Below are 11041 nucleotides of genomic sequence, written 5' to 3'. Positions count from 1 at the left end.
TCAAAAAAACCTAACAATGGTTTTCAGTATGGCTGATTTGAATACATTTTGGAGAAAGAAAAATTTATGGTTCGGAGAAGGCTCTCAATCTTTCTTTTTCTTTTCTTTTTTTTTTTTTTTTTTTTTGAGACGGAGTTTCGCTCTTGTTACCCAGGCTGGAGTGCAATGGCGCGATCTCGGCTGACCGCAACCTCTGCCTCCTGGGTTCAGGCAATTCTCCTGCCTCAGTCTCCTGAGTAGCTGGGATTACAGGCACGCGCCACCATGCCCAGCTAATTTTTTGTATTTTTAGTAGAGATGGGGTTTCACCATGTTGACCAGGATGGTCTCGATCTCTTGACCTCGTGATCCACCCGCCTCGGCCTCCCAAAGTGCTGGGATTACAGGCTTGAGGCACCGCGCCCGGCCTCAATCTTTCATAGAAAAGCAAAATAAGCTGTTGTGTTTATAAATGGAATCATAATTTTTTTTAAAAAATTGGAAGATCAGGGGAGAAATGACAGGGAAATAAGGGAATGTGAACTGAGAACAGGTCTCTTTGTAAAGTGCTGAAGAACTACGCTGATTTTGACCTGGAAGGCATTTATTCAGACATTTTTATTTGATCTATTGCCAATGCAATTGACCTATCTTGGCATAAAGAGTTCTTAGCTGTTCTTTTGAGTTTCCCATTTGAAGTTAAGTACACTCCAGCTACCCAAAAAGTGCATATTCATGATGCATTGCTTTCATGAGGCTCAAACGTAGAATGGCAAATTACTGCCAAGAATGGCTTTCATGGAAAATGGATACGTGAGATTATATGAGGTCCTTCTAGCTTGCATAGTTTACTCCATGAAACCCCATCTCTCTTCTTAAGTCCCAATAAAAAGAAGGTAAGAATAACTCTCCAACCCTATTGAGAGAAACAGGCTCTAAATAAGAGAAATGCTTCATTGGAAGACCAAATAATTTTTTCCTAAATTTGATTTAGCTAGTTAGTGAAATCTTTAAAGTCTCTGAAATAGCATCGTGATTCAAAAAAATTTTGTCTTTTCAAATAAAAGAAGAATTTTTTGTTTTTGAGACAAGGTCTCACTTTTGTTGCCCAGACGGGAGGGAGTTGTGGTGTGATCTCAACTCACTACAGCCACTGGGTGACCCTCCCGCCTCAGCCTCCTGAGTACCTAGGACTGCAGCTGCACGTCACTCTGCATGGCTAGTATTTGCATTTTTTGTAGAGACAGGGTTTCACCATGTTGTCCAAGCTGATCTGGAACTCCTGGGAACAAGCGACCCACCTGCTCAGCCTCCCAAGTTCTGGGATTACAAGCATAAGCCACCATGCCAGGTGTAGAATAAAAGTCTTAACTGCATAGAAACTCTTTGAGATTAAACAGAATTTTCTTTTAAACTAACGATACATATTATTTTATTTTATTTTATTTTATTTTTCTTTTTTGAGACAGAGTTTCGCTCTTGTTGCCCAGGCTGGAGTGCAATGGAGTGATCTTGGCTCATCACAACCTCTGCCTCCCAGGTTCAACCGATTCTCCTGCCTGAGTCTCCCGAGTAGCTGAGATTATAGGCACACACCACCACACCTGGTTAATTTTTTGTATTTTTAGTAGAGACTGGGTTTCTCCATGTTGGTCAGGCTGGTCTCGAACTCCTGACCTCAAGTGACCTGCCTGCCTCAGCCTGCCGAAGTGCTGGGATTACAGGCGTGAATCAACTGTGCCCAGCTCAACCATAGATATTCTTAAAAAATTATTTTCAACGAATGCATTGCAGTTTAAAATTCTGGTATCGACTACTTTTATCTTATTTTTTTTTCAGTGAAATAAAATGGTTTTGAACATTTGAAGCCTGATGAAAATCAAGAATAACTAGGCAAAGTCTTAGGAATAATCTAGAAGTTAGTCTGCAGAGACCCAAGTACAAGTCAGAAGTTGGGATTGTAAACCAAAAAGTATGTGAAATAAGTCTCAGTCAATTTAGAAGGTTTATCTTGCCAAGAATAAGGATGTGCCTATGACCTAGTCTCATAAGGTCCTAAGGACATGTGTCCAAGGTGGTCAGGGCTCAGCCTGATTTTATATGTTTTAGGGAAACATGAGACATCAATTAATCTATGCAAGATGTACATTGGTTTAGTCTGAAAAGGTGGGACAGCTTGAAGAAGGGAAGGGGACTTCTAGGTCACAGGTAGATAAGAGACAAATGGGTGCATTCTTTTGAGTTTCCCATTAGCCTTTAACCAAATATGCAATTTTCAAGAAGAGTCACTTCGTCTGGCTCAGTGAAACCATACAGCAAAGGAGGTACTTGTCTCATGTGAGCAGGGAATGACTTTGGCTACTGCCCATCCTTTTTCCACAAGGAATTTCCCAGTGGGCAGATTGTGAGGAATGTAAGTTTTAAAAATCTTCATAGCTATCTTATTTGGGAATAGAATGGGAGGGAGGTTTGCTGAACGCAGTCTGCATCTTGACTTTTCCATGGGACTGAGTGATTTGGGGGGCCCCAAGGTTTATTTTCTTTTCAACGGATCATGGGTGAGAGATGTATTGGATTTTTTGTGACCGAAAGCCTTCTGTGTGGGACAGGGGTGGCCACGGCAGCATCAGCTCACTGAGATCCCTTCTCAGGCATGGTCAATCAACGCTAGGAGCTCCTTCTCTCTCCCATCAAAACTTGCTTTCAAAACAGACATAATAAAAAAGAAGGAAATGATTCCATTTTCAGCAACGTGGATGGAACCGGAGGTCCTTATGTTAAGTAAAATAAGCCAAGCATAGAAAGACAAATATTGCATAATCCCACAAAAGTTGATTTCATGGCAGTAGAGAGTAGAATGGGGGTTGCCGGAGCCTGGGAAGGGTGTGCGGGTCGGGGGTGGGGACCAAGAGAGGTTGGTGAATGGGTACAAACATAGAGTTAAATGGAAGAATACGCTCTGACGTTTGATAGAAGAGTAGGGTGACTAGAGTTAACAATGTATTGTAGTTTTCTAAATAGCTAGAAAAGGACTTGAAATGTACTTAACACATAGAAATGGTTGGGTGATGGATATCCTAAATACCCTGACTTCATCATTACACATTCCATGCATAGAACAAAATTTCACACGTGCCCCATAAATATGCAATAATTATCAAAAAGTAAAAAATAAAGGAAGAGAAAGGGCACAGCCTGCCGTGTCCTACAACCCCTTTCTTGCTGTTCCTGAAACGTCATCTTTTCGTTATAAGGTTTTAATGCTGACATGAGGTCGGGGTTTCTCAACTCTGACGTTACTGATATTGAGGGGGGATAACTGTTTTGTGAGGGGCTGTCCCACACACCATATGATGTTTAACAGCACCCCCGGCCTCTGCCCACTACAGCCAGTTGCACCCCCTCTCCCGTTAGGGCCACCAAAATGGTCTCTAGGCATTGCCAAATGCTTCCTGAGGTGGAGGGAGGGGACATGCTCCCAGCGAAGAATGACCAGTGTCAGATGATAACGAAAGTAACAAATGACAGTTATAAATGCTCTGTCATCTTGCATCCTTCTCCTACTGAGAGGCAATGGGATATTGACAAGAGGACACTGTCCAGAATAGGAATGTCCCAGCTCTGTCCTTGCCAGTGACCTTGAGCTCATCATGTTACCTCTTCAAGTCTCCATTACCTTATTTTTATAATAAAGACATATCATCATTAGCCATTTACTGAATGCCCATTACCTGCAATATAAACGAGAGAGCCTTCTTAGGAGTGGCTCACAGTCAAGTAAAGCAGACAAGTGTGAACAATAATTGAAAGGAAAAGTTCCAAGTTGACATGAGGGGTTCCCATGCAGGGACTGTGGGAGCCCGTGGCTGACCTTGGACCCAGGTGGCTCGTGCAACGTGCCTGCATTCCACATGTACGCTGCCACTGCAGGAGGGCAGGGCCAGCTTTCAAGATTGGCACTGCCACCAGCCTTTTTGGGGCAGAGCTGCCAGTAACCCAGGCCTCCTCCCAACACCGTTCCTCAGTAGAGAAGTCATCCCAGCCTCTCATCTTCTTAGTCCATTTCACACCGTTTAGTCCCACGAGGCTGCAACTGTGTGAGGGCCCCTCAGTTACAACACATAGCGAGTCATCAAGACACCATCCCAGTCCTACTGGGCTTTGACTGACGACCTTAAAATGATAATTTATGCCTGGCGAAAGTTCCATATTTCAAAACTCTCCTCTGTTTTGCCAAACTAGGTCATTCCCTGACCAACACAGGCCAAAGGTTCACCCTGCAAGCATTCCAAAGTCCTGTTCCAACACCATCTGGAACAATTGATGCTCCAAGACTGAGATAAAAGAGTTTCATTGCAAACCATTCTTTCCCTTTTAAACATAAAAAACATCCGCACGAAACAAAGACGAATGTCTTCACTGCAGGCAAAGGCAAAAGTTGAAAAAGTGCGTTTGTAAAATCATTTCATGGAATCCAGCCAGATTTTACAAAAGCCATTCAATTCTCAAGTAAATTCCTAACTCTTCAGTTTCCTACGACCTGGTTCGTGGCTAGCTCAGACCTCATGCTTTCCTTCAGCCTCTCCACCTGCAGCCCCTTCTACCACCCAGTGTGTCCTTGAGCAGGGGTTCCCAACGCCTGGGGCACAGAGCGGTACCCATCTTTGGCCTGTCCAGAAGCAGGCCACACAGCAGGAGGTGAGTGGCAGGCCAGCAGGCATTACAGCCTGAGCTCCTCCTCCTGTCAGTCAATGGATGGACGAGATGTTCGCAGGAGCTGGAACCCTACTGTGAACTGCGCATGTGCGAGATCCAGGCTCCTTATGAGAATCTAATGCCTGATGATCTGTCTGTCACTGCCTCCCGTCAACACCCCCAGACGGAGCCGTCTAGGTGCAGGACTCCTACTGATTCTACATGATAGTGAGTTGCATAATTATTTCATTATATATTACAAAAGAGTAATAATAGAAATAAAGTGCACAATGCATGTCATGCACTAGAATAATCCCAGTCTGTGGAAAATTGTCTCCACAAAACCGGTCCTAGTGCCAAAAAGCCTGGGGACCTCTGTTTTGGAGCATTGAAGGAAAAACTCAAACTCTTTCAGAAAACCTCACTTTTCTATTTTTCTATTTAACTTACATAAAATTTTGTAAATGGCCAATTCTGTGTACATGTCATCCAGTTTAACTGAGCTGAATCAAGCGAGCTAGTATCAGTTATGGTAAGCCTTAGATGAGGAATTTGTGTATTTGTGTTGCATAAGGATTTCTACCATCCATTCCAAATATTTATAAATATTATAAATTTATAAGTCTGAATTTTATATTTTATGAGATAATTTATACCTAACAATGCTTCCTTTTTTCTTTTCTTTTTTCTTTCTTTCTTTTTTTTTTTTTTTTTTTTTTTTTTTTTTTTTGAGACAGAGTCTCACTCTGTCACCCAGGCTGGAATGCAGTGGTGTGATCTCAGTTCACTGCAGCCTTGACCTCCCTGGGCTCAAGTGATCCTTCTTGGGGAGCTGGGATTGTAGGTGTGCACCACCAAGCCCAGCCAATTTTTGTATATTTTTGTAGAGATGGGGTTTCATCACATTTCCCAGGCTGGTCTCAAACTCCTAGACTCAAGTCTCCCAAACTGTTGGAATTACAGGCGTGAGCCACTGTGCCAGGCCTAAAAATGCTCCTTGAATTACTATTGTAATAGTCCAGATCCACTGAGCCTCCAGGGTTAATGCCTTTTGCAAAGCAGATTCCTTGTCTACCACGAAGGCTGTGCAATGCAGCAGCCCCTCTAGCTCCTCGGCATGCCCCAGTAGCCAAGTTAGGAGGCCAAGACACAAAGGTGCTGGATTCTCCCATGTTCAGGTAACAGGTTGGTCTCCTTCTTATAAAAGTGAGTGTGACACAGGTGTCCTCCCTTCCACCCAGCACAACAAAACCCAAGCCTGCTAGCTCTTTGCTCCAAGCTCTTTGCTAGCTCTTTGCCCCAGTGGGGTTCAGTGGCCAAGCAGGTGCAGCAGGGAACGGAAATTACATCTCTGAGATAGACTGAGTTCCAGAGGAAGCACTGCAAGAGAGTGATTCCAGGCACTGTACTAGAATTCGCAACCACTTACTTTCAGTTCTGTTTCACAACCAGAAGAAAACACTTGCTAATCATGATCTTTTGCCATTTATTTCACAACACACAATCATGGAGACGTTCAGTTGCAGTCTCGCAGTTACTGAATGCCGAGAGCTGGCCTCAGCCAGACGCTGTCCTTTGTCCTTATGACAGGATGCAAAGTAGATGCCACTCTCCATGCTTTGCAGATGACCCCCAGGCTCAGAGTTTGGCTTGAACCCAGGTTGTAAAAATCGCCCCTACTTTGGGCTGTTCCTCATGCTGGTGACCGCATCCGAGCTTTTCCATCACTGCCCTGCGTTTTCTCTAAAATCCAGTCCACGTACTCAGCGACTTTGGTGTAGACACCAGGTTGCTCCCTTCGGGCACAGCCTTCGCCCCAGCTGGTGATGCCCACCAAATGCCACATTCCATTGTGTTTGCAAACTAAGGGACCACCTGAATCTCCCTGAGTCACAGTGGGAAGAATAAAATGTTACAACAGAATGTATTCAAATAAGTGACCACCTCTAAAATTCTGTAGCCCAATACACAACCCACCCCCCCCACACACAAACCCTCCCCACATGCACATAAACCCCCCACACGCACACAACCCCCCACATGCACACAACCCCCCCCACACACACAACCCCACCACATGCACACAACCCCCCACATGCACACAACCCCCCCACATGCACACAAACCCTCCCACACGCACACAACACCCCCACATGCACACAAACCCCCTAACATACACATAACACCCCCACACGCACACAACCCCCCCACACGCACACAACCCCCACACACGCACACAACCCCCCACACACGCACACAACCCCACACACATGCACACAAACCCCCCAACACACACGCAACCCCCCCACGCGCACAACTCCCCACGCGCACACAACTCCCACACACGCACACAAACCCCACCACAGGCACACAACCCCCTCATGCGCACACAACACCCCACACACACACACAAACCCCCCACACATGCATACAACCCCCCACACATGCACACAACCCCCCACATGCACACAACCCCCCTGCACACAACACCCCCCACATGCACACAACCCCCCCACACACGCACACAACCCCCCACACACTTTCTTAAAGTATCTCATGTGCCTGCATTTTTTTGTATCCCTTCTTCTATTCTGAAAAAAATCTAACAAAGAAATTTGTATATCCTCTGACAAAGAAATCTAACATTTTTATATTTTAGTACAATTATTGTATGTATATTTGTCCCCCTTAAATTAGCACATGCACAGATTGTGACACCTATGATAAATAATATAAATACAAAATGTATTATATACATCCCATTTGTTAAAAGTTAATTTATCCAATCACTTTTCTCTGGATTTTTTAAAAACCGTAATAAATTATGCTATTGGAAAATCTATTTTGAAATGAATTTTCTCAGGCAGCCTATTGTGTTTTTATAATCTCATGCATTACCTTGCAAGCATCTTTCCCCCCTTCTTTATAGCCAGCGCAGACCATCTGTTTGGTTATTTTATGATCTTGATATCTTTTCTGACATTCTTCATTTGTCACCAAAGGAATATTTACCTTTTGTAGAATACTTTGGATTTCACCTGTGAAGTAACCAACATACAACTTCAGAGGGAGGAAACATGATAAATAGTCAATATGGAAATAAGTTTTAAAGTGAATCAGAGCGGTGCACTTTTCATAAGTGCTATATCTTTTAAAACAATTGTAAAAATTGGGAAGGTAGTGTTACACACACACACACACACAGAGGAAAAGAGAGAGAGAAAAGGCACCCTGTGCTGTTCCCTTATTGCCTGTGTGATACTGGGACACACCCAGCACCCTGGGCTACCAGAGACCCTCCTTCCACGTTTTTGGCACCCCCCTCATCTCAGTATCAGTCCCCCAGAAATCCCATTTTATATTTATCACCTACAACAATCCAAAAGTCTTGAAGTTCTTACTTTTCATTTTTTTGTTTTATATATTCAAAATTATAATTTAAGACTATATCATTTCTGAAAAAACCCTCCAGCCTTTGGCAACTGAGGGGTATTTTGTTTTTTGAGTAAATGCACGTGAGCATTTCCCTTGGAGAACCATTAATTTACAGATCATTTAAATGCTGCTCATGTTCGGGTTTCCCTTGGCTATACGTTGGGAGCTTTCATTGCTTAGTTAAGATGACTTTTCATTTCTTCTTGTCTCAAATTACCCATAAAAAATCAAAAAAGTGAATTACTTGGAAATGGACTGAATCAGGAAAGATGGAAAGTTTGGCAAGCTACCCTCTTTTGTAAAGAATGACTCTCTTTACAAATATCACTCTCCATAGTGTCTATTAGGAACGTAATTTTGGAAAGGGAGATTGGTCTGTTTCCTAAAAAGTTCAAGGGCAATTGGAACACTCCAAACACCCATAAACAGGAATGGTAAGCCTAAGGTTTACAGAAGGAATTCACATGGTTTATAAATTTGAGTAGAGAAAAAGTATTCAATTTCACCAACCACCAAAGGAAGCCTGTCTCCCCATTCAGTAGGAATGTAGAAACAGAGCAGTCTTAGTGCTACCTATGACTTCGCCATCAACAGACGACCAATCAACAAATCACAGATCGTTTCACATCACATTTCAGTTGTGGCAGATAAGTGAAAATGCCATTTATGCTCACCACTATTTCAAAAATACGGCTGGTATTAAAATAACTTGCTATGCAGTAGACTTCTAACAAGGTATATATATACATTACTATATCACTCTTTAAAAGTATTGTGGTAACTATCTTGCACTTCACTTCACTTGGTTTTCTCTGTGATCCTCGATATTTTATTTCAACGTTTAAAACCATTACTAGGGAAGTGGTTCACAGGCTTCCTCGGATGGAAGGAAGGGCACATGGGAAAAAAAGATGAACTGGCCACAAAGAGAGATGGCACAGCTGCCCGTGCTCCTGGCCGTTAGCATCAAGGGAGAACGTAGTTTTGGGAGATGGGAACGCCATTAACACTGAGGACGGAATGGGCTTGCCCAGGCCTGTCAGCCCTAGATGGACCAACCCTTCATGCAAAGTGAAGCACCTGATCTTTATAATGAAGTCAGATGCTTAAAAGTCTCCTAAAAAATGTTTTTCAAGCCAAAGCAAAAATACATTAAAAAAATAATAATAACTGGGGTGGGGCACGGTGGTCATGCCTGTAATCCCAGCACTATGGGAGGCCGAGGCAGGTGGATCACAAGGTCAAGAGATCGAGACCATCCTGGTCAACATGGTGAAACCCCGTCTCTACTAAAAATACAAAAAATTAGCTGGGCATGGTGGCACGTGCCTGTAATCCCAGCTACTCAGGAGGCTGAGGCAGGAGAATTGCCTGAACCCAGGAGGCGGTGGTTGCGGTGAGCCGAGATCGCTCTATTGCACTCCAGCCTGGGTAACAAGAGCGAAACTCCGTCTCAAAATAAATAAATAAATAAACAAATAACTGAATAAATATTTGGGAATAAATAGGTAGGAAAGATTAAGAATTTAGATATAATTTTAGACAGAAGCCGATTAAAACGACCCACTCCATGTACTTCAACATGTAAGACCTGCTCTAGAAGCAACATTTAAAGCATCATGCTGTACCTTTTTCCTTTGAGAAGCCCCATCCGGTTATCCAGCAGTTACTATAAACTGTATTTGTGTCACCTTTGGAAGGTAGGCATACTGGTTTTTGGAATTCTGAAACATAATTTTTAAATTAGAGTTTGGTCAAATAAAGTTATGGATACAGACTTTAAAAAACACATCTTTTTCTTTTTCTGTCTTCTCTGTCTATAGAGCAGCACTAAGAAGAACGCTTTTGCTTTCTGCTGAACTTCTAAGGCTAATGACTCAAGAAAATTTGTCACCACCATTTTTCACATGACATTTTTGGTGTTGCGACTTCCTGAATTCAGTTTTTAAAACTCAGAACCTAAATCTACAGTCAAAAGCATGCGGAAGTTCCTGCATCTTACTCTGTGTGTGCTAGCCTTAATAGTCATAGCAGAGTGTCTTCACTGCTTCAGGCATTAAGTGCTTTATTGTATTAATTATTATAACAAACCCAGGAAGAAACTAGCATCCTCATTTTACAGACGAGGAAATTAGAGGTGTGAAGAGGTAAAGCAACTTGCCCAAGTTGTCACATAATTGTCTGTGTGTAGTGGCACGATCTTGGCTCACTACAGTCTTGACCTCCGGACTCAAGTGATCCTCTTGCCTCAGCCTCTTGACTAGTGGGGACTACAGGTGCACACGACCATACCCAGTTAATTTTTTTTTTTTTTCTAATTTTATGTGGAGACAGGATCTCACTGTGTTGCCCAGGCTGGTCTCAAACTCCTGGCCTCAAGCATTCCTCCCACGTGGGCATCCCAAAGTGTTGGGATTACAGGTGTGGGCCACCATGGCTGGCCATTAATGTTATTAGATGCAGAGAGAGATCCAAGATGGCTGATCACTAGCAGCTCGGGATTGTAGCTCCCAGTGAAAGCGCAAAGAAGGAGAGGACGCCACACCTTCACATGAATTCTTGCTGCTCACGCACCAGGAGATTCCCAGTGGAGGAGCCCCACGGGTCGCCAGTGCGACTCTTGTGACCGGTGAGGCGGTTTTGCCGGCGCCTCGGAGCGTCGGTTCCTGGTGCAGAGTCAGAAAAGCACCATCAATCTTAACACCGCTGATTTAGTCGCAGTGGGTTGCTGGGACGTCCACTCAGAAACCCAATTACAAAGGGTTGGACGTCCACTCAGAAACCCAATTACAAAGACGGTAATTATAAAGACCACATGGATAAATCTACAACGAAGGGAAGAAAACAGCCAAAAAAGGCTGAGAATGCCCAAGATCAGAACGCCTCTCCCTCAGCAGGGGATCCCAGTTCCTGATCAGCAACGGAACAAGGC

General features: G+C 43.6%; 1 protein-coding gene across 1 annotated transcript in view; it reads right to left on the bottom strand.

Moving 5' to 3' along the window:
- Nucleotides 1-6144: 6144 nt before the first annotated feature.
- KLKB1 (kallikrein B1) overlaps nucleotides 6145-11041 on the bottom strand; it is a 28993-nt gene continuing 24096 nt past the window's right edge. The window contains exons 13-15 of the mRNA XM_010344362.2: nucleotides 9738-9833; nucleotides 7573-7712; nucleotides 6145-6559 (exon numbers count right to left, since the gene is read on the bottom strand). Coding sequence (XP_010342664.1) covers nucleotides 6368-6559; nucleotides 7573-7712; nucleotides 9738-9833 — 428 coding nt within the window. The 3' untranslated portion in view covers nucleotides 6145-6367. The remainder of the gene's footprint in view (nucleotides 6560-7572; nucleotides 7713-9737; nucleotides 9834-11041) is intronic.

This window comes from Saimiri boliviensis, chromosome 3, assembly GCF_048565385.1.
Source record: "Saimiri boliviensis isolate mSaiBol1 chromosome 3, mSaiBol1.pri, whole genome shotgun sequence".
NCBI classification, from domain to species: domain Eukaryota; kingdom Metazoa; phylum Chordata; class Mammalia; order Primates; family Cebidae; genus Saimiri; species Saimiri boliviensis.
This window is presented reverse-complemented; position numbering and strand designations above follow the sequence as displayed.